The 25967-nt window shown below is 29.2% G+C and overlaps 1 protein-coding gene across 1 annotated transcript in view; it reads right to left on the bottom strand.

Annotated features, from left to right (window-relative positions):
* The window catches only part of LOC142328804 (discoidin domain-containing receptor 2-like), a 309180-nt gene that overhangs the window by 19964 nt on the left and 263249 nt on the right, over positions 1 to 25967 (bottom strand). Inside the window, exons 9-10 of the mRNA XM_075372847.1 lie at positions 6466 to 6582; positions 2047 to 2400 (exon numbers count right to left, since the gene is read on the bottom strand). Of these exons, the coding sequence (XP_075228962.1) occupies positions 2047 to 2400; positions 6466 to 6582 (471 nt within the window). The remainder of the gene's footprint in view (positions 1 to 2046; positions 2401 to 6465; positions 6583 to 25967) is intronic.

Genomic DNA, 25967 nt, shown 5'->3' with positions numbered 1-25967 from the left:
GCTATCTATTGTAATGAGTACCATGATTAAATTTCCAGAAAATTTTGACATAACTTTGTGTTTCACATCCCCCAGACCCCAAAACCACTGTCAGCTCAAAAGTTTATATATACATTTATATATATATATATATATCACTTTCTTGCCGATACAATAACTGCCATAATTTTGTGCCAATCACTTTCAAATTATTCCTTAAAAATAACTCATCCCAAAATCTTGGTAGAGTTCGTTAATGGCCAAAATCAGACACCATGGGGGGCTTTTTAAAAAAAAACAAAATATCATTATAACTTTCTTATTAAGTAAAATATTGAATTTGTTTTAAAGTTCGTATTATTTTTTTCGATAAGGTCCTAAAACTTATGTAAATAAAGTTTTTTTGTATCACTAACCATTGGCCCAGGGGGTGGTTTTTGAAGACAAAAAAAACATACGTCCCTTAATAGACACAGTATTGAATCTGGTTAAAGTGTCGTTAGTCCTCTAAACATTACCTAAAACTTTTGTCTGAAATAATTTTTGATATGACCAACCCTTACGCAAGGGATGACCAAAATGTTGCTGGAATTGTAAGAAGATGGGGCTTGATGTATGCTAACCATGTGAAATTTTTTTTTTATTTTGAATTGTGAACCAAATTTTATTTCATTTTTTATCAGTTCTGTAAAAACGGCTTAATAAAATGCCAATTCTGTGAACTGGCATTCTGTGAAAAATATGTGTACAGTATGGTGTTTTTGGATGAATTCAGAAAAAAAATTCAATTTAATTCGTATTTTTTAATAATGTAAACTGTATTATCACAAAATTAAACTTTTTGATCTAACTTCAAAACATGTCTTTACTTTTTAATGCTACCTATATTTTTCCTGATTATTATCGTATTCTGTTAATGAATTTTTAAATAATATTAAATGAATTTGCATATTCATTTAACATGTACCTTAATATTTACAATTAATGATATCAGAATTATTATTTTTTTTTATTTCTTCACATATTCATCTTATTATTTCATGCAATTATTATTTTTACTGACTGAACCTAATGTTTTGACTTGATTATTTTTAATTTTATGTGTTTATTTGTGTGTTTTTTATGTATTTTTAGCGAAATAGATTTCAGAATTTACAAAACTATGCAGCAATAAATGAAATTATTTATTAACAATTTTTTTTGTAAATTATACCATTTCAAAATGGCAGCTTTTATTTTTCTTATGGGGTTGTTAGAGTGGTTCAGTAAAAGGAGTTTTCCATCATTAAGGCACTGCGTGGTCTCCCCTTCACTTCTCAGTTACCTACTTCTAACATCAACCAACATTTTCAGTCTTTTCTCAGAGGCTATATGTTAAATACTGTATATTTGTTACATTTTTAATTCCAATGTTGCCACAAACATTGGTTACCTGTTACCAACAGCATAATGCCTTTCACATTAGAATGATTTAGAAGTATCTACTCAACAGTTATCAATCAGTGTCCCTCGAAACAGTGTTTATAATATTCTGGCAGGAATTTCATCTACTATCACTTATGATTGACAATTCTATTTTGTATTTTATTTTTATTTTCAATTTATTAATTCAGTATTTTGTTAAAAAGCTAAATTTGTTAAATTTGGTTCAAAATTAACAAGTTTTCTGTTTGCAGAATTAATACTTTATTAATTTGGATAACTACCACTTATTGTATTAATTAATTTTGTACTTTGTATTGCTGCTTCAAACTAAGTTTTTTCCCTTGGTTTCTTCTGAACCTTCCATGTAGATGCTGGAGCAGCCCTTTTTACCACCTGCGGATCATAATCATAATCCATAGTGTGATTTGCAAATCACACTTTACAAGTAGATGAGATCTATGCAATTCATAATTATATTTTATTCTGAATTAGGTATTCAGTTACTTTATTTAGTAATGATTCTTAGATTCGATTGCTTTATATGTCTCTATAGAAAGGACTATATAAAATTATGTTATTATGTAAAAAGAACATTTTTAAAACAAATTTTTTTAAATATTTAATAAAATAATTGTTGATTACCTGAAAATTGAGAGCCCTTATCCCTGAGTATACAACTGTAACTGTAATATTGGAATGGTTCTTGATAGTCATCAAGTTTTAAATCGACAAGTACACCAGTATCTGGTGGAGGTATTAATGTACCTGTTTTACTATGTACAGTTGCATTCTTTTCTGTTGTACCACAGCTGCTTTCTGATGAAATTAATGGCCCTGGTAATGCTGATTTACCTGCAAGAGGACTTGCAAAACATTTCCTTTGCCTATGTCTGAATACTATTAAAAATATTGCGACTGCCAGTAATATTATCACAGCCATTAATATTCCAATTATAATCGCCATTAATTGTTGATCTTCTTGATTAGCTGTTGATACTGAAATTACAAAACTTCAATTAAATTTGTTCATAAAATAGGTATAGAACATTTTTATATTATCTTACTTGTAATTAGATATTTATTTACTTTTACATTTAAATCATCTTTATCACATTAATCCTTTTAGTTTTATGTTTCATCTAATTTGTTTATTATAAGTACTAATGACATTCAGATACAGAGATTATAGTAATATTTAAAACTATAGAAAAGTTAAATTATTACAAATTAATTTTTTTCTGTATTAATTAAATTAAACACTTACAAAATTCATAGACTAGATTAATTAACTCTAGAAAATAACAGAGATCTGTTATTTTATATTTGCAAGAATTATTAAGTCTGGTATTAGAAACACTGAAGACCCAGACTGTGTTTTCTGTTCAGCGACTGGATAGGAAACAAAGTCTATATAAATGGTCTTTATTCAAAACGTCCCCATCAAACCACACAAATATGAAGGATACAATAATGGCTCCCTGTAACTTTAATGTGGATACACTGCTATTTAGAAAAAAATATTCAGAAAGCTACCATTGAAGGAAAGATCAAGGAGCAGAAAAAGGGTGGATGTTCATGATTTGGAGATGATCTATTTACATAAAAACCATGAAATTAGACAACTCCATCAAAGGAGTACCTTGGTTCCCCTCCAGGCATAACCCATCATCCTACCCACATCCTTTGAAGAAATTTTGCGGTTTAATTATATTCCCCAGTAAATTATTTTTCTTTAGATAATGATGTAAAGTTTGGATTTTCTAAGGAAAACCCTCACTCATTACCAGAATTTTACCGCAAGTAGAAATGTCTCCTAGCCCTAATAAAAAGCATAGGGTTGTATTATTTATGAAACACAACTATTTTTATTTTATTGTTTTACAACTCCCTGTATAGATAAAAATATGAAAATTTGAGTGTACTTAAGAAATGTTGATAATAATTTCAAAAGAATTAAGCGATGTTAATTCAAAACTATAATCTACACAATTTTTTATAAATTAATAATTGTATGGTATAAAATCAGACATTACATGATTACAAAATTATTTCAGTGATTCGTTAGTTTACACCAACTTTTAATCTTAATTTATAATTTTTGAAGTATATTAGATTATGTAATTTTTTTTTGTAGTTGGTGCACTGAATAAAAAACTAATTTGTTTTAAGTTGTTGTGGTTCGTATTTATTTGAAATAATTGAATGTGTATATTACTGGTGTTTATAATTTACAGATTCTTGTTCAATATTTAAAGGTTTTTCATAAATAAATTGGTAAGTTCATATAAAATAGTCACAGTTTTGGTGTTCATAGTTGATATTTGGTAATTATAACACGCTAGAAGGATGTGTTTAAAAAATATAGGGTGTTTTATTTTAATTGATCCAGGCGATTTTCTCGCAAACTATGCAAAATACAAAAAAATTACCCAAAAAAAAATTACTCAGATTGGAGAGGGACACCTCATGGTGACCACCGCATGGATCTGTTTTTTACCCCGCTAATGAAAAGAGTAGACGTTTTTACATTGGAGTATGTAGTTAAATGTATGAGCTTGGAAAATTAAAGTGATGGTTAGATATATGACCTTCAAAAAAGGCTTTTTGAAGATCATATGGCTAACCATCAGAGATAGTGTTATACGGAGATCATGTTATATGATTTACATGTTTTTAAAGGTCATAGAATATTTTTAGCCATAGAATATTCCAGGCCATTTATCTTGCAAACTATGGGAAATGGCATAAAGATGACTTAACATTCATATGGCTAACCATCAGAGATCACTATCTATGATGGTTTCAAAAAAAAGGTCAGTCATATGTATGACTACATACACCAATGTAAAATTTTCTACTCTTTTCATTAGTGGGGTCAAAAATAGGTAATTCCATTTGAAAAAAAATGTGCTAACCTTGAAGAAGATCAAAGATACCATGAGATGTCCCCATCCAATCTGAGTAACTTTTGTTTAGGGCATTTTTTGTACTGTGCGTATTTTATGATAAAATTGCCTGGGGTGATTAAAATGAGACACTCTGTATATAAATTAAGTATTAGTCATTAAATTGTAATGCATAAATTTATGGTTTTTTTAAAAATATTTTTTATATGAATATTCATGAATTACGTATTAATAATTGAAAGTGATTTAGACTATCTACAACTTTAAGTGATGAGTCTTTGGAAACTAAATTCTTAGAATGTTTATTATGAAAATTATTATGGAGGCTGTCTTAACAGATTGGGATGCTATGCAGATCTGCAGAAACCAACAAAATATATTAAACAGTTATAATGCATTCTGTATTACAATTTTCTGTGTTATGTTCATCAGGAAGCTGATTTCATTATTGCCAGTGGTTTATGGTTTTTTTTTTGGGTCTTGGATTACAATTTCTTCAGTGAAGTATGATTTCTGCTAAATGACTTTGCAAACAACCAAGAAAAATAAGTACTGCAATTCAGAGAACAGTAATATTTTCTATCAGGATCTATTATCACTCAACTTCTGTTTCGTGTGCAATCTCAGAAAAGCAAATATTGGGGACAAATATTTTTCATGGGATTAATATTACGAATGTTATCAGCACATTACAATCTAGTTCATATTACTGCTAGAAGATGAACTGGCTGCAAGATGAACCAATATCATGCAACAGAATATACAATTAACAATATGTTAATTTGCACCAGTTGTATGAGAGAAAATAATTTTTTTCTAGATTCTTTTTGAAAATGAATTTTTATTTTAAATATAAATCTTTTAGTTATTAAACATAAATTTTTTATTTTCCTAGATTTCTTTTTATTTTGAGGTATTTAAAAGAAATTGCTTACACGAATAAATCTCATGTGTTTGAATTAATCAAAGAGTACATTGCAACAAAATAAAAAAAATGTCTTAATGCAAGAATTACTGGAATCCAACTTGAGAATTGTGTTTCAATTTATGTAGCTATGGCTTAAGACATTTTGAGCATTTATAGTAAAAAAAAGAAAAAAAAAAGATTGTCTATTATTTTTTTTTAATAAAGACTAAATATTTTACAGTATTACTTTGTAATTCAATAAAGATTTTGTTCCATATGGATTTTAACTTTTGCCTCACCCTACACATCGTACTGTTTCCTACTAAGTATAAATAGTATAAACAGTAGACTGGCTCTGTAAAAAAAACATACATTAATTTGTCACTTTATGCTGCTTTTCATGGTCTTTCTAATAGCTGTAACACATGCATGAATTACAAAAGGTATTAGAGTTGCTTTCTAAAAAGCAGTTAAATTCATTATTCAGATAATTCTTGCTATGAACAGAGTTAAAATTTTACTGTTAAAGGTTTATACCACTTACATTATGATAGTTATGACATAGTAATGTAATTAGTATATTCAGCTCTATAAAGAATGCAACAGGAAACCTCTGCATTTGAACATTTGATTAATAAGACCAACATAAGATACCTGTTATTCTTGAAGATGGTTATGCCATTTTTAGAAATGATTATAATCCCACATCAGATCATATACAACTGTTTAATTATATCATCTCACAAACAGGTAATGCAGCAGATATATAAATAATAAAGTAGATTACATTTGAGCATGAAAGAATGTCTGCAAGATTAATTTGCTTTATTTCATTACATTTGTGCATTATCAAATATTATTTTTAATTAGATCAGAGTTTTGCATAAAACGAATGAAGTCATTTTTGCTTGTTGCGGATCAGTGTATTACTTAAACATTATAGGATATTATAAAAAGTATTTGTTAGAGTTATGCAATCGTATAAAAATATTTTGTTTGGAGATTTCAAGTATATTATGAAACATATTTTATATTGCAAAATGTTGTACACTTTCTGGTCTTATGGAATTTTTTATACCCCCAGATAAAGCTACCTCGTATAACTATTGCTTCAGGTGTAGTGTTTGGTTCTGGTTCAATTAATTTTTTTATTAAGTCGTTTACTGAGCAGTTAAATACACTATTTAAAAGATTGGAAACAGATTAGTGAAATTATTTAATAGTAACTATTTTAATAATCTGAATTACCTGGTATTTCAAATGGTGGTCTAAATTGTTCTCTCCTCATTAATATATCATTGTTGATATTATCTTCCATTTCTTCCATTGGCAGTGGTTCTACGGTAAAATTACCCTGGGCAATCACTGTAAAATATAATTTTAGCAATTAGGTTTTTTCATTAACTAATCCTGATCAAACTTTTTTATGTTAGAAAACAAGTGGTGAATATTGCACATTAGCATTCTTTCCTTACTGACATTCCCTTAAATTCTTTTAATCATAAATAATCGCAATTCATATTTATTACCAAAAATGCTTTCTTTTATTTTAATGATACAAATAAGTGTGTAATTTATTATGTTTTAAAATTAAATTTTATTTGATTTTGCCTGTTAGTCTAAAGTTTACATTACCTGTTTTAAAATCATGATTGTGCCATAACCCACCAGGTTGATCTAATGGTAATGTCATTTTCATAAATCAGTTGTTTAACAGCTGATTTTCAAAGTCAAAGGTGAGGTTTAATCCTAATAAATGTAAGTTAAGCTACAAATCATTCATCTCATCCTCTGAAGTAATGCTTAACTGTGGACTCGGAGGTTAAACAAAAAAAAAAAAAATGTAAGTTACTTTTATATGGATTTGAATACTATACAGTAGATGCTGGTGCACTTTGGTGATTAAGGTCCAATTAAGCACACATTTTAGGAATGATTAGTCTTTCTTTCTTTTTCCTGTTTAGCCTCCGGTAACTACCATTTAGATAATACTTCAGAGGATGAATGAGGATGATATGTATGAGTGTGAATGAAGTGTGTAAGTCTTGTACATTCTCAGTTCGACCATAGCTGAGATGTGTGGTTAATTGAAACCCAACCACCAAAGAACACCGGTATCCACGATCTAGTATTCAAGTCCGTGTAAAAATAGCTGGCTTTACTAGGACTTGAACGCTGGAACTCTCCACTTCCAAATCAGCTGATTTGGGAAGACGCGTTCGCCACTAGACCAACCCGGTGGGTTAGGAATGATTGGTCTGAGTCTGTACAAGATTACACTTCATTTACATAACGTACATATCCTCATCTCTTTGAGCTATGGGGGTTGCTTATTGTTCACAAATTGAACAGATTGCATATGTGTATATACAGTGTGTGTGTGTGTGTGTTTATACACACACACACACACACACTGTATATACACAAAATGTAAAAAACAGAAGATGTATTTATTTTAGTACCGGAAATTATAATATTTAATACAGTGGAATAAAAAAACTTAAATCAATAAATTTAAAAATAAATTATTTTTAATTTTCTGCATATTTTTTTCTGTAAGAATGTTATTTCTGTGTGCATTAAATAAATTGGTAAACTGTGTTGTATGTAAAAGTAAACATGTACAAACCTGCTTTAAAAAAAGCCTAAACACTGATAAAATAAAATATTTTTGCAATATATTTATGGAATTACAAATATTTTTCTGTATAAATAATATATTAAAAAAATAAGTAATAAATTTATCTTTTATTTTAATATTAAAAGTATGTTTACACAATGACATTGTTTTTAACATTCTTTTTGAAAAAAAATATTAACTTTATTTAAACTGTTTTACTATTTTGAACTACAAGGGTTGTTAAAATTATTTAGAAAAACGAGTTACTCAAAAATGTCTACAATGCACAATAAATTATAGCTCATCTTTATTTGACAAGTTTTTTGTTGTAACAAAAGATCACAAATCAATAGATATAAATTTGGAATCACAAGCATCCACTCTCTAAAGTTATAATGATATATATATTTTTTAGTTGATATTTAATTTATCATATAGCTTCTAAGTTTGTGTATCAGAATATTGAATAAAAATTTTTCACGAATGGCATGATAAATGCCAGATCTTACTGCGATTTGAACAGTGACCTTCTGGATGAAAAAATGAGATAGTACTACTCCAAAATGGAAACTGGTATATTAAATAAATAATTTTATCAAACTTTAAGTATTTATCTAGTCAATCAACAGTTATGCATTTTAGTTGGATTAGTTCAACACATTTATAACATCATGCGCCATATTAGATTTGATTTTCATTTATATGTGCCATGTAGACAAAACACTTTTGAGCAGTATTACTTAATCAGGGTTTACATTTATTTTAAAAACAAAAAATTAGATTTTTTCGATTCCCATTGCTTAATAGATTAATTCAAAGCAATCTGAGCTTTTTGTAAAATAAACTACAAAAAAAGTACAAATTTGCTCTACCATTTAAAAATTAGCTTTAAATCAGTTAAATCAATTTAACTGATTGATTTAATTATTCATCCAATTTGCAAAACATTGTTGATTAAGATGGTTAATGCTATATATCTGAAATAATTAAATATTTATTCATAAATTATTATATTATTGATGATGCAGTACAGAAACTAGCCACACACCATAAATGGCCTAGAAACTTTTGGCATTACAGTGTGGTTTTTTAATAATAACATGAGTTACCAATAGTGTGTTAAGCGATGAACAGTTAGGCTTATTTTGAAAGTGTAATGTTTGTTTACTTGCCATAATACCTGTATCATCTGACAATTTCTTTTATGGGTGTAAAAAATTATTAGCAATTTTACCTGAAATTGTAAATAAATGTCAGAAAAAAGTACAATGGAAACCAGTAAAAATAATATTAATATCTTTTTGTTTTTTAGAAACAAGTTTTGGAGTTTGTGTATAGTCCAAGGCTTGTATAATTCCTCAGTGTATTGAAACAATTCAGAGCCTTTTTTACAGGAATCCTTTTCATACTTTTTACAATCTTTGTACAGAGGAAAAAATTATTTATAGGATAAGTCAGAGTATTCTGACTGAAATAATGGGATGTATCCCTTATGTTAATCATATTTGTTTCTAGCTGATCAATTACAGCAAAATCAGTGTCTGTCCTGAACAGCTCCTATTTATCTCATGAAATGTCATTTTTTTCTACAGCTATTATTACCCTTTCTTTTATGTCCTTTACTTCCTTTTTGGCTTTTTTTTATATTCAAAAGTGATGGTAACTGTTTATGCTGATAACTGTTTACCCTGAGGTAAAACAGCAGTCATACAGTGGAACAATACAACAGCAGTGGAATAATACACTATTGTAAGCATAAAACAGCAGTGGAATAATACACTATTGGAATTCTAGAAATCCAACAAAGTAATACTTAGAACTCCCATCACAAATCTATAAAGAAGCTTAATTTAGTATAAAAGTTAGGATAATTATGAAGTTAAAAGTTAGTATAATATTATGAACATAAACAAAACATGTCAAGTAAAATTTTCATGAAGTCCAGTTGTTTCTAATAGTTAGCACCCATTTAATATATCCTTATCCAACTTTTTAAAAATCTTCCCACAAATTAATCATCTTATCAAGTGTTTATAGGTTAAATTTTGATATATATAAAGAACAATAGATTTCACAATTTTTTTTTATTAAGAATTTTGTAAAAAAGGTTCAATTTTTTTTATTTTCAACTCCGGTGACTTAAAAATATTACAAAATTAAAAAAAAACCTTAGTTTGTCATTTACTTTTCTTTATTAAAACAATTGAAGAAATAATAATGTCATTTTATGTTATTTAAAACATTATTTTTATGACAGAAGCATGCATATATGTAAATAATGTAGAACAGTGGTTGTATTACTTTTTTTATACCTTTGAGTAAATCATTTGGTAAAAAAAAAGATGATTTATGATATGTTTGATATTTTACTGTAACTTGTCTATTTAATGTCATTCATTTATGATTTGTTGACAAGTACTTGTAGAGCAACAACTACCTTTTCTGAATGACTATATAACGCAGTTCATTGAGTGACAAATCAATACAGTGTCAACTGACATCAGAAATAGTTGTAGTATTCAGGCAGTTTGCTACTTAATATTTCTAAACGTTACTAACAACTGTAAGCAGCCATTTTCTATCACTCAACAAGAGTGTCGTAAGAGTGTCTGTTATATCAACTCCTTTACTGAATAACTTTAATATGTTTATTATTGATAAAATAAATTATTGTCTTTCATTGGCTGGTCTTATTTTTTTCTTTAAACTTTTTTTTATAAAATATATCACATTTTATTATATTTGTTTACTTTCATAATATTTATTGTTGCAAGTTTTTTTTAAAATATATTTAAGTAGTCAAATTTTCATACTTTAAAAATGAACAGCTAAATATGGGATTTTGTTAAATTATTTTTTCCTGCTCTGAAAATTAAACTTTACATCTGTAATTCATCTGTATAATAATAATTACTTGTAATTTTTAGATTTCAAATCCTATAAAAAAGCTTACATCATCCCAGAAAATTGATTTTTCTTTTTTTTCTTTATGAAATAAAAATACTCATAATATAAGTAATTAAAATTTAAAAAAATTACTTATAAACAAAATGTAATATCAATTTGAAAGATGATTTGATTATTTCAAAAATTTTGATAATTGAATATTAATTTTAAAAATACATTTATAGAATTTAATTATTATAAAAATAATGTTTATTTATAATTCCATTATTATTTATGAGCAGATGTAACACATTACTAGGTCTCAGGTTACTCAGGTATTGAGAAATTCTATTTTTTAATAAAAGGCACATGATAATTTTGATATTTATTATTTAATTATTATTTATTTATTTATTTGATCAGATTTAACTGAGACTTAATTTACTTTGTACAATTCTCTTTGAAATCTTTTTTATGTATTTCTCCTGCTGTTGTATTCATAAATCGAATTGAAGCTATTAAATAGCTCTAAAAGTCAATAAAAAAGAGAATACTTACTGATAAATTCACTTGAAATATGTAGTAAAAGAAAAATTGATTAACTTGTTTAATATTTAACATTTTTATTTGCATAAATTTATTTATGGAAAAACTTGTCATTTGTTATTTTTAATTACATTGATTACTGTTGGTACTTACTGGTTTAAATGTCTATAATAATAAAAATATAATAGCATATAATTTTTGTAACATTAGGTGTTAAAACTGTAAACGTAAATGAAATAAAATCAAAATAATGACAATAAACATTATGCAAAACAAATTATATGAGTAGTAAGAAAGATTCACAGTTTTTTTTTATAAATGAAGTACAGTACGATAGTAAAAAAAAAGGCCTCTGAGTCTGTCAACAGACAAACGTTTTTTAATATCCTAGAAGAATTTGGGTCGATAGAAAGACTAGTGCCATCATCCAGGAAACATCAGGAACCACCTCAAAAATCAAATTCATGGGAGAAATCTCAAACCTATTCGAAGTTTAGACAGGAGTCCAACAAGTTTATCACCACTTTTGTTAAACATCGTCTTGGAGGAGATAATCAGAGAGTGAGAGAAGCAAGTCAAAGGCATACAATTCAGAAAACAGAAAGGAAATAAAATTATCGTGAAATGCTTGGCTTTTGCAGATGACCTGGCCATATTAAAAACAACAAAGATAAAGCCCCGCATTGAAGGAACTGCATGAAATATCCTGTAAAATCGGACTCAAAATTTCATAAGAAAAGACACAGTTTGTAGACACCAAATCATATGGAAAACTCCTGCTGTAAACACAGTATGCCAGCATAGTATGATTCTCAGGAAAATCTACAGTGTGGTTCACAGAGACGGAACCTGGATCAAACGACTCGCAATATGAAAACACCTTCACCAACAAGTTTACGGAAAGACATCTACAATTCTACGGAGACTTATTCAGGATGGGTGAAGACAGACTTGCTAAGAAAATTTTCAACATCGTTAATTTGGATGAAATAAAAACAAGACAACCTGGAACAACTGAATATCTCTGAAGAAGAAATCAAGGACAGAAGGAAATGTAGAAATGAAATTAGAAATAAGAAAATTGAGCAAAAGCAAAAAAGAGAAACGATAGGAAGAAGATGGACAGAGGAAAGGAAGAAGAAATGTAGTGAGCGAATAAAGAGGTTTTGGGTTGAAAAGAAAAAGGAAGGAAGTAAAGCCATGATTGGATCAAGTTCATGTGCTGTACTTCAGGGGAATAATTGGAAAAAATAATAATAGAGAGAGAGAAAGAGAGAGAAAATTTTTTATAATATTTTCCATTAGCATTAGTAATTAATTAATTGATCAACAATTACTTGTAGTCCTCAATAAATGTAAATAAGATTGGAAAGGCAGAATTGCTAATGCGTCATGCAGCATTCAACAAACTTGACAATGTTAAACTATGCTGTTTGATGCTGTCATAATTGAATTGAAATTAAACCTCACCTTAATTGAATGTTAGATTTGTAAATTTGTATAGTTCAGTCAGTAGTTTTTATCTGTTATCTGAAGTAATTTTGAGATTTTTTCTACGCGTAGTAAAATAAAAAGTAATATTTAAATAATTATATTGTTCAGAATGTATGAATAGAAATACTTGTGTGATAGTTTATATATAATTACATTCGAAAATACGTATTACAATAATTTAAGCGATATGCTTTATGACTATAAACATTAAATATTATAAATTATTGTAAGTGTATTGTAAACTACGGTATAACAATGCAAATGTAACATTTAATGTGAAAGAGCTGAAGAATTTATAGGGAGCACACAGAAGGGTGTAGAGCGCGACCAGCTTACGATGCAGCATAGAATAGTGTAGGGCATAATGGGATTCTTGCGAATCGTTGTGTCAACAGCTCAACTATGCAGGAATTTGAACAATGCACGTCTAGTACAAAGTCACTTTGTTCACCTTCTATTGAACAAACTTCTTGCCTCCTTTAAATTGCTGTAACTCTTTCTCCTTCCCCTTACCTCACTTGCCAGCTTTTAGTTCTCATTTTTTTTCACATTTTCACTAAGTCTTTGTTCTTTTTTCCAAAATTTTTATCAATTATAAAATATGCTAATTTTTTACTGTAAAAAATAAAATTATCTTGTTTATACTTAAAAGTTTATTGACATCATTATTCTCTTTCTTTGTCAAAAATTTCATAAATTTAAGTTCTACTCAAGGTTATATTTTTTAAGACAAGTATTGAGAGATCTTGCTATTCTACAATATTTTCTTCATTTTATACACTATATAATTCGAAAACTGAAATTTTGCTTACTTATAATTATTAACTTTTAGTTGTGAAGAATTACACAAAACAGAAATATTAATTTATTTTTATCTACACAGAAAAAATCATGTAGCTTTCTAAAGTTTAGTTTTCATTCAATATTGAATAGTAAATAATTTTCTGAATGTAAGGACAATTTATCACTTCTTTTTTGTATAATTCTTGCATCATGATTTTCTGTTATAATAAATATTTATAATAAATTACTCAAATATCTAAATAACTGAATCTGTTTGTTGAAAAGTATATAAGTATATTTTAAGAGATAATTAAATTTAAGAGGCAGCTGATATAATTTTATAACAGTAACAGTGTAATGATAGATAAATGAAATAAGGAAGTATGGACTTAATTCTGTATTTAAATGTTTTTATGGCCGAAGTATGAAAAACTGTTATTAAAACTTCATTACATAGACACAAATTTTACTTTGAAAATAATTTTTTGTACATAAATGGGTTAAAACTGATATTACACTAAAAACTTGACATATAAATGAAAATCCAATAAGAATTTCATGAAGAATTGAGGCTTTAATATATAAATTTTATAAAAATAACTTTTAAAATGCTTGGTGCAGCACTGAGTTTCAACGAAGAGGAAGTCTGTATGGTGTTGCTTTATTTGAAGATAATAACTTTAAAGAAACTGAAGTAAACAGATCACAGGCAATTTAATGATACTCAGGGACTTGAAACTGTCAGAATATTATTGATCTTGGTTAAATTATTTCTAGTAGTACTCTAATCCAGACAAAATTGTAAAATACCACTTATCTAAGATTGGTTATTCCGATTAAATTGCTAACTGCAAACATTTGATCAGATCAGTGCAAATGCATCACCGTAGGAATTGTTACAGTCACCTCAAAAAGACAGCCATTAAAAAATTGGTGTTCAGATTAAAATATATGAAAGAAAGTCATAATGAAAGCACGATTCAGTTTGTTTCTGATGACCTGTGGTACTGTTCAAAGCATTATGTAATTACCTGCAATCATATTTTTCATTGATGCAAGTAAAAATTTTTGTTTTATCATTAATTTTAAATGAAAGTCAAGCTCAAGAAACGTTATTTGTTACAGTATTTTACATTTGAGTATCATCTATTACCTATTAGCAATGTAAATTAGTCATCCAATTTTTTTTTCTTTTAATATGATAGAATGTGATATTCTGTGCCTTTTTTCATTTTTTTAATGTAAGTAATCATTTTTCCGTTCCATTTTTATACAGGGTTTTAGCATATTATGTTTCCTAGTATTGACAGTATTAGCAGATTAATTCTGTAACTGTTGTTTAACATTTAATAACTTTATCCTCTGTTTATTTTTTATATTGCTTTACTATTTTATGGGAAGTTTTTTTTTGTTTAATGATAAAGCCAATTCTAGATTATGCAATAAAGAGATAAAAAGGCTTTCATTTTCTACTATAGTTCTAAAAGTAGCTAATTTTACCTTTTTTTTTCATTTTAATTTTTCCTATATTTATTTGCAAATTATGAAAATTACTTTTGATGTAGGTTATTGATTTCTTAAATTACTTAAAAATAGTATTCTTAAATTTAATTAAGTAAATAAATTTCTAAAATATCACTTTTCCCAACATAAAATTGATTTCAAATTTCCCAGTATCATAACTCTGGAGCTGTGCTGCAAGAAGGAAAGTATTGTAATCAGTAAAAAAAAATTTTTTTTTTCATTTCTTGATATTTCATGACCCAAGGTCCCCAAAAAATAAAAAAAAAAGGAAAATGGGAGTAATTGTTTGTATATACAAATGCATCTGGAAAGAGACTCATGTATACAGGGCAATCTATTGGTAAATGTTTGGGGGTCATTATCTCCACAGGGTGGGGTAAATAGTTTCTTTATTGTCAATTTTCTCAAAATTTTGCAAACATTACCCTACATTAAATTAAGCCCATTATATTGGTACTTGCTTATCTTACCATTAAAAAAAAATTTCTTCCCTTCCCCAAAAATCAAAAAAATGTATTTTTAACTGAATTTTTTTTTGTCTTCCTAAGCGTAATAGCAGTGCAAGTGATGCAGAAAACATACTTTGGGGTAAATATTGGGAGTGACCAAGTTCATGAACCATGAACCACTGATCACCAAAAAAATAACTGTAACATGATTAAAAGGCTGTTGACTAAGGTCCTTGACCACAGCCTAAAAGAGCAGTATAAAGAAAAAAAATATACTGGAGAAGAGTTTAGAAAAGAATTTTGTACTTAATGCAATTCTTATCTTCCCGAGCACTAGCGTTTGTGGTGTAGAAGGTAAATTAGGATGGTCACATATGAAATTATCTTGACACTGTAAAGTTGCTTGTGAAATTCAGTGACTTTCTTGAGACACATTTGGTGAAATATGAAAATCCGGGAAAAGGTTTCATTTCTTATTTCACGCACATCTGTGATGAACTTATTGCATTATTCGGCAACACAATTCATAACTGTATTGTTGATAAAATTAACAAAGCAAAATATTTTTCTATAATTCAGGATTCAACCCCTGATGTATCAAACGGTGATTAGCTAACAATAATGTGTCATTTTTGAAAAAGAAGTAGAAAGGAATGCTTCTTAGAGTTTATACCAACAAAAAGTCATAAAGTGCAATCGTTAGAGACGGTAATGATAAACATTTTTGAAAAATTTGATGTAACTGCTGTAGCTAATGTTACGATAATGGCATCAAAATGGCTGGCATGTATACAGGTTTACAAGCCAGAATTAAAGAACAAAATAAATATGCTGTATATGTGTCTTGTGCTGCCCATTCACTAATTCTAGTCGATGCACACTTAGACTTGAGAGTTTTTACAAATGTAAGAATATATTTTTACAAAAATTATACATTTTCTTCAGCAGTTCAACTCATCGTTGAACAGTAGTAAAAGAACATTTTGAAGCTGATGGTGATGGTTGTTAGGTCTGAGTCAATTGAAGAACATGACTATTAGGATTTTGAAATTGATGACAAGTACGGTAACTCCAAGGTTGTTGCTTAGAATACAAGCCCATCTTCAGAAGTTAAGAATAAGCCTAAACGTAAATTTTTAACAAAATCACTATCTAAAATGTGATGGTAAGCAAAATATGAAGAGTCTAGAGTTCCAGTGATGAGTAATATACCTTTGAAAACAGTTTTCAATGAAATTTCACTAGATACAAACCAAACACCAGCAACTCATTTAAAGGCTAAATCTTTATCAGAGAAATTGATGATATATGATATGATGTTCATGGCAGTGTTTTGGTACAGAGTTCTTGAAGGAATTTATGGAGTAAATAAATCCCTTCAGTTGGCAGATATTGATTTGGATGTAGCAGAAAACTCATATGGATCTTTGGAAGAATATTTTCAAAACAGGGAGAATCACTTTCAAGAAATTTTCAAAAAGGTGGCTGAGATTTGCGGTGAAAAGGAAAATATTTTGTCATTGAGAATCTAATTAAAGAGTGAAATGTTTGAAGGTGTTGCTTGTAGAGAGCAGGGAAGAGAGAGTGTTTACTTTGCAAGAAAAAATGCATAATGAAAGTTTTAATGTTATATTAACTAATTTCTGAAATTGGCAAGTGAAAAACTGCTTACAAAAACTTGTACGTAAAATGTTATGTTTTAATCACATTAAAAAAAAGCACAAATGAATGTATTGAAAAAGTTGCAAAAAATTTGAAGAAATTTTACTCTTGTGACTTAGATGAAAATATTGTTAATGATTTTCTAGATTTTAAGCATTTCTTATTTCAGTTAGATGTTGTGTAAAATAATGAATTGATTTATAATTTCTTAATGCGTCAGTAGTTTTAAAGAATTATCTTACTTTGCCTATTTCTAACACAACAGAATAACGAAGTTCTTTCACACTGAAAGAGTTAAAAACTTATTGCAGAAAAGAAGAAAATAAGAAAGGCTTTCAGCTCTAGCTATTTTATCAATATTGAAAACAACTTGACTAATAAATAACTTATAATTTTATAAGGTAATTGATTAATCTGTGGAAGACAAAGCTTGCATAAAGACATTTTAATTTTAATTTATTTTATATATTAATATTTTCAAATGCTTTTCTTCTCAGTTGAAAATAATTTTCTTGTTAATTAAAAAAAAAGTTGTGAAGAGTTTTCATTTTCGTTACTTTGTTTGGAAAGAGATGAAGCTTGAGGTCTCAGAAAAAGATGAAGTAGTGAAAAAATCAGAAAAAGAAGGGTAAGAAAGCGCGCATTATAATTAATGCTGAGGTATAGCATCGGGGTAGTAAAAATACTACTGCTTATGGTGGCAAACTACCTAAATATGGCCTTGATAATAATTTTACAGATTCTAAAATGCTTATTATGATTGCCCATTCCATCATTACAAATATTCCAGAGAAAAAGATATCAAAAATTGGAAAAGGCAATAGTGAGTGAATAAAATTAGCAAAACAGGAGAAATGAATCTAAATAGGAAATTTTCTAAAGTTCTTCATTGTTGAGGACACCCAACTTATTTACAATATCTTCAGAGATCAAGGTACTGTACCAAGGATAAGAGCACTTATACCCAAAATCACATGGCATGTGAGTGTACATATATAAAAATAAAAATGGGGATGTAACATGAAGTATATAAACACTTTTATCAGATCCAAAATGGATATTTGGTATCTTATTTCTGTACAAAGTTTTAAAATTAACTTAATTTAAGGTGTAAATCTAAAATCGGACTAAATATTTAAGCTAAAACAGTATAATAAGGAGTGATAACTTTCTTACATAAATAAAAGCACTTGTAGATCTTAAATTTATAATGAAAATTATATAATTTTAAATATTTTCAGCAAGACTAGTATATGATGAATTAAAATTTTTACAAAAGGAAATGCAAAAAGGTAAAGAATAAAGGTTTTTTGATTTTGTCAAAGAATATTGAGAAAAAGTCAATTGAATAAAATTTGAAATGAAAAATATTTTAATCCTGAAATTAGCAGTTACTCCTAAGCAGAAGCTTATGTTAAGGTATTTCTAAAAAAATTGTTCATGTTTATTTAGGCACTTTCTAAATATGCAGTTACCAGTTAACTGAGAATATAATATCCTATTTATTCAGGTAACCGTTACATAACATCACACTGGCTTGGATATTGAGAAATGTAACTTTCATCATTTATTATTTTCGTCATATTGTTGAATCTTGAAAATTAAATTGAGACATATTTATAATTATTTCTTTGATGTATTAATATGGCTATAAATATATATTCTCTCTCTCTCTCCCTTGAGTGCGCGTGCGCGTGCGCATGTGTGCACATACAAATATAATTTGCAGAACATTAATTTGTTACGGGAATATATTTTTCCTCCTAACACAAATATTCATGAACAATAATAATAAACAAAAACAACATAAATTGTGTGTTTATATAAATTAATAAGAATAAAAATACGTACTGTAAAACACAAATGTGAAATTTCACAGCATAAAATACATATATATATATATATATATATATATATATATATATATAAATACAAACCATATGTATAAAATACTGTTAGAAACATAGTAAGCAATGAAGTCAACTATATCAAATAGTAGCAATAAGATTTCATTGTTAAACATATAATACTAATTAGATTTTAAAATGTATCAACAAAATATAACCAAAAATAAACTATAAATTATTTTGGAATAACATTTTTTCTCCAGCTGCCTGTGTGAACACAAATAATATAATCAACTCATATCAGTTCTAGGGTTAAACTAATGATATGTGAGGAAACAAAAACTTCTGACAACCATTAGAAAAGTAATCAGGTTCTTTATTTTTCTATTAAAAATTATTTGTTTCAATAATGATTAATTAATATTTATTTTGCTGAAGTAGTTAATTTAGTTATCAAAGGAAATGTAGAAGATTAAAACTAAAAAATTTTTAAACTAGAAAAACATAAAACTAATAATTGAAATTGTAGAATATACGAGTAGTTAATTATGAAAAATGAAAAAGACATAGATAAAGGTTTAACTTAGAATTGAAAGGATTGGACGTTCATTAAGCAACTCAAGTGTATTTTTGAAAAAATAAATATTTAAATTTTAAAAAAACAAACACAAAAATATAATAAAATACCAGACTGACTTTATAGTTTAAAATAATTATGTAGAATACTCTAGAGCTTTTTACAGCTTTATGAACAAATTAAATTTGCTTATGTTTTTGAAATTTTTGTGTGATTTATTAATCATGATGATAATCTGAAGTATGAGGTTATTATGAGCATATACAAGTTACTTATATGTAATGTAACAAATGTAAATGGAAACTGAATTATATTACACTTGAAACAGACAGATACGTGGAAGGATAAAGTTGGATTGAGTATGTAATACATCGCACAATGAAATTCAAAGCTTAAAATGCCTGCCAGAAATTCCCCTTACTGTGGATACCCCTGTACTTCTGTATCATTATATATTTCCCCTCTTTTACTTATAACAGCAATCACAGGTGGAACTCTTTTGTTTTGAAGTTAGGTTAGATGTGCGAATACATACAAGGATGGACAGATGTGTAGTTCACGGGCCAGAAACACTTTGTTTCATTACTGTTAAAACAGTTGTAACACACGTGGCAAACACATACACACACAAATTGTACCATCAGTATGCTGGACAATTCTGTTATTTATAGGAACAGCATTTGCACAACTCAACTTCCCTTCACCTCTTGTTCTATACACATTGTAGTTCCTTCTCTTTTACCTCCTCTTATATAACTGCACCCTAGTTTCTACTCCTCCACTGCTTATTTTCCTTTTATAAATTCATTTCAGTTATCATTCCAAAAGAAACATTCAGTTCATTTCAGTTATTATTCTTCATGAATATCTCTTTTTTTTATAATGAAATGAGTTACAGTCAAGTAATTATAAGCATGCTGTTACATTAGATAATTTTGATTTTGATGAAATTGTGTTGAAATAGGAAACTTTAAAGGTTTTTTTTTCAGGCTTGAATGTTATATTTGTAGACATACATATGTATCTTTATGAATCAATCCGACTTTTAAAAATAATGTTTTATTTGTAAATATTTTGTTTTCAGCTGGCCACTTGATTAATGTTTTGCATTTCATTTATTTTTAATTATACTGTAATATTTTTAATTTCTAAATATTTGTTTATCAACCTTAATTCTCAATATTTATTTGCTATAATGCATTTAAAAACTTCTATTCTATGCCTTTATGAATTTGATACTATGGAAGTTATGTTATCGTAAGTTAATATAAGCTTTTTAGTATTTTTATAAAATTATCTTTAATTGAAAATAAAAAGAAGGGTGTGAATGAGATATTTGGAAGAGGTACTAGGAATAAAGATATGTTTTAAGAGAAGAAAAATGTTTTTATTGAATGAAATGGGATTATCTAAGGGAAGTATTAAAAATTAAAATAGTTAATAATTTTTTCAATTATTGAGCCTGATCAAAAAAAAATAATAATAAAAAACTATGAGTTTACTAGTTATGTAAGTTAAATAAATTGTCTATCCCCATTCTATTTTAATTTAGATGTTGAAAATATGGGAGGAAAATGCCCTACAGCATGATGAAGGGATCATGTTAGAGAAAGAAAAATAGATTTTCCAAGGTTTGTCCTATTGTAGTTTGGCCTACTGAGTTGAAGCTCCATATGTAATGCACCATTTTATAGTAGAAAGAAGTAAATTAATTTGTTGCTTTTCATTATTTGTTCCTGCATTTCTTACCGATAGTAGAATTGCATGTAAAGATGCATCTGTGGTACAAGAGGCAACCAATCAGAATTTTTTCTCTGAGAATAATGATGTATGCAACCAGCCCCTATATTACTTGTTGAGCTGAATATAACCTGTATTACAATGAGCTTGCATACTGATAAGTAACTACAACTATATTTGGCTGAGTAAAGAAGCAATGGGTACGCAATGGGTAAGCAATGGCAACCACTTCACTTCTCACTTTTCCTAGTAACCCTACCATGAGATGTTTGTTAGTCTTGGAGGTACGCAAGTAGACACACCAGAGAACATATTTTTTAACTGTGCTCGGTGGGATCACGTCAGGGTACAAATGAGACTGGCATGGCTCACCCCAAATAACATCATGGGGTACAAGCACCTAGGCAGGAGGGAATGGAATGCCGTGCAGAAAATGGTTGGCAGAATTCTGGGTACGAAGGAAGAGGAAGGCAGATGCGGGAGGCGGCTCTACGAGGCTAGGAACAGGACTTGATGAGGATTGCTTGCCTTGAGGAATTAATGGCCATGCGATGCTTGATGATGCCGCGATCAAGGTGATTTTTATTTATATTACTTTGTTTTACAGGAGAAGTAGGGTGAGGTGCACTCATGTATGTGTGACAGAATGTGGAATTTAAAAAAAAAAATAGGGTCGAAGCGTGGCGACGTGCAGGGTCAGGGAGGTAGTCTTTTTGCCTAGGGTGTTTGGATCCGCCCACATTCAAGAGTGGAGGGGTTGGGTTGGGTTGAGTGGAGGGGAGGAGTGGAGGGGTTCCCCGATGATGGCATAAAGAACCCTCAAGGAATGAGTGGGTCACGAAGTGAAGGATATGTGAAACGTGCATCTGAAACTGTTAGATTAGGGGTACGATGGGGAGCTTTTAGCAGAAGGGCATAGCGGCTTAGGGGAAGAGGAATGTCAGTGTGTCCTAGTGAAGTTGTGGAGACTCCGGTGGGAAAGCCCCAAAAGGCGGCTAGCAAGGGCGGACAGAGATTGCTGCCATGACACTCGAAGGTGAGACTGTGTTTTGCTTAATGGCAAGAACCTGGGTTGCCTTGGGGGTGTTAAAAAAAAAAAATAATAATAATAAACTTAGTCTTGGAGGTAGCTGTTTCATTTTTGGGAGAGAATTATGATTCATTTCTGGTTACCTGAAAATATTTCAGTAATGATGTTTAACATACATATATACATGCATTCATACATACATGTGTACAAGATTTAAGGATGACATGATGTTTTTAGGAGATCAAGCAAAACATGATTTCATAATTAGAAGATATTACAAAACATCTATAATGATGTCTTGTTTTACTCAAAACATTCTGGGTATGAATTCGGGTAAGACTTGATATTTTTTTTTATACATTTCAAATTTTATCTCAATTTAAATTTCAACAAGTAAAACAGTGCAGGTTTGAAGAAAACATATTAACAGAAAATTGCAAAAATTAAAATAAAAAAATCAGAATAGCATCGTCAAGAAATAAAAATAAGATCGTGCTAAACTACTTTTAGTGGTGTTATGTTTTGGATGTACTTATGTATGAATGTAAAATGTGGTTACTAAGCAAATACTATACTGAGAAAGTTGTCATTTGAAATTTGAAAGGAGAACATGAAGTGGACAGACAGGGTAAGTAATGATTAGAAGGGCAAATGAAAATAGAAATTTAATCAGAACATTTAAAAGGTGCAAAGAAGAGAGGACAGGAAAAATAAATTTTTTTTTAAAGAAGTAGGAGCCATTGATAACCATAGTCTTTTGCTAGAGATAGAAGAAAATGTAGGTGCATGGTGTGCAAGAGACCTGCTTCAGAACATGACCAAATTGAAGTAAATGTAAGAAATTTAGTTTATTTTTAGTTAAATTCTTGTTTAAAATTCTCATGAATTTTATTCAGATTGATTTATATATCTAGATTTTTTGATTTTACTTAACATTCAATGGTTTCATACTCTATGAAAAAATTCTTAGAATTTTTTTTTTTTTTAATTCTAACTGTACATAAACAAAGGTAAAAATTAACAAAAATCATGCTTTTTGGTGTTAAATTGCAATCTTAACACAGTGCAGTTTTAATTATTCACTTTAAAGATGGCATTTAAAAAAAAAGCATTTCAAAATTGGAGTCTGAGTAGAACGCGCATTGTCCAATATTTTTTTGAAAATACAGTTAATAGTGATTTTTATTGTACTGTTTTAACAAATTTCATTAGTCAGTTAACAGAAGTGGAAATCAATCATGATTGGTTTCAACAAGATGGTGCCACAGTGCACACATCTACCAGGTCAATGACTTTTTTACAAAATGCCTTTGGTGAACGAATCATTTCAGGGGGTTACTGGTCTGCACGATCACCTGATCTGACTCTCCCAGATTATCTTCTATGAGAGGCAGTGAAACAAGTAGTTTTTCGCATGACACTCTGTCTTGTTAAATACTCAACATAGATGAGTTTTGTTTTAAAGAGTTCATTGCCTAGTAGTACACCGATAGGAATATGACATGGTATTCGCATTGTTGGCATCCTGACTGAGGCAAGAACAAGGCTGAGAGAGCCTTTTGTCAGGATTCTGAAGATGACCTCTGTTAAAGCCCATAAGGGCTAGGTATGGAGGGAGTGGCATGGTGACCAAAACTGCCACATGGAAGGTGTCTTCCCCTACGAGGTCAGGATGTACTGCACCTATGTCATTACAAAGTGCAGTAAAAATTCTTGATTTTAAGGGTCACATTTTTATATAATTTACTACAGTTACAACCGTTATTAGCACAATATTTAGACCAGGACTCATTTCTGGAAGCTAGAGCTTCTCTGTGGATCATGCAGTGTGTCCAGACACAATGTGAAGATTTTTGTTTCACAAGTGCTTGTACACTTTGGAATCTTTCAGACATCGAATGAGCATCACCGGTTCATATTTCGACGCAGTTTTTCCACTCTTTGTTTGGCTCATTTATAAAATCACTTAAGATGGCAAATAATCCGAGTACTGTTGCTTTGAGTTCTGTTGGTTTGCAGAAAAGTAGTTCTTCTACTGCTGATATACCATCACAAAATCGAACATAGGCAATGAAATGAGCATCCTTATTGCTATCTGTTGCCTCATCAAGCTGGAATGAAAATGATTTGTCACGCAACTTCCCGAAAAGCTGATGCTGAACATCTTCAGCTATATCACCAATTTGATGGGCAACAGTATCATTTGATAGAGGTATGAACCGCAATTGTTTGGCAAAATTATCTCCAAATATAGTTTCTACAATTTTATTTGCAGTTGCCACAATAATCTCTCCACCAATGAATGGTGCGAGGCGTTTTACATCTGGTCATTTTATATGAAACATTGTAAGAGGCAAGTAAAGCTTTTTCATTCGCAGACAAAGTTTTTTTTTTAAATTATGTTTGCTTTTCATATGATTTTAATTTTAATTCGAAGAATTCTTTGTGTTTGTTAACGTACTCACTATGAAGCGTTTCCAAATGTTGAAGTTTATTAGGTTTCATGCTGTCTGTTGCCAAGATTTTTGAACAAATGACAAAAGGGGTCTTTCTTCTTCATTTACTTCATTATTGGTAAACCCAAAATTTAAGGATTCTTGAGAATATTTTATTGATTTTATTTTCGGAACCATACTCGTTTGTGGACTTTTTGATGTTTCACTGTCGTTTAATGCGTGCTTACGCGTGATTTTGTATAAATCTACTTTCGTGAATTGCAATCAACAGGCAAATTACAGCATACAAATTTCACGATAGATTCGATAGTTATAAAAGGATCGACTCGACTAAGACTGGCTGGAATTGAACGAGATGGAACATCTATACACGTTTGCGCAGACATTCCAGAATGTTCGAGACAAATTGGAACTTCTTGCGAAGCCGCGAGAATGTACGATATGGTGGACGTAAGACACAGAGCAGTAGAAAGTCATCGATTCTGGTTTTGTCAATGCAACGGATCGGTGTTGCCAAATATCAATAAATTTACTTACACTTGGTAATTTGTAAGGTTGTAATGTAGCTTTAACATCAAAGTACTCGAAGTACATTATTATTGTATTAAAAGAGGTTGTGATGAAAATTATGATTGAAAATTGGGTCGCAAATATTGGAAGGTTGAAAAACGCTGCATTAATGTTTTATGTATAATTTTTTCATATTATTTACTGATGATATTTTAACGATTGAAACGGTTATCTAGGTTTAGAGTTTTTGTAAAATTTTTTGAACGGTTTGTTGGTCATAATCATATTTTCCAGTTTATTTATACAGTATTCAAAATTATTAATTTTTTCCCTAAAGCGCTATTTTAATTACGTGGTTTTAACTATAGGTAGAGTGTGTATTGAGATCTTTAAAAATTCTTTCCCGGCTGCAACCAGGTTCTTTGGCCCCTCGATTCATGATGCTGCGGTACCGGCTAATTATTGCATGTCAGAGTTCTACTTGTAGTAATATAATATATACAATATTATTTATTAATCCTGGATGAAACACGTAATAACAGTTCGTAAAACGTAATGATGTCACAACCCTGAACGTCTCGAATATGGCCCTTATGGGAAATGTAGAATATATAAGTAAGGATAAA

The sequence above is a fragment of the Lycorma delicatula genome, chromosome 8 (genome assembly GCF_047948215.1).
Source record: "Lycorma delicatula isolate Av1 chromosome 8, ASM4794821v1, whole genome shotgun sequence".
Classification (NCBI taxonomy): Eukaryota; Metazoa; Arthropoda; class Insecta; order Hemiptera; family Fulgoridae; genus Lycorma; species Lycorma delicatula.
The sequence above is the reverse complement of the archived record's forward strand: the minus strand, read 5'-3'. Positions and strand labels throughout refer to the sequence as shown.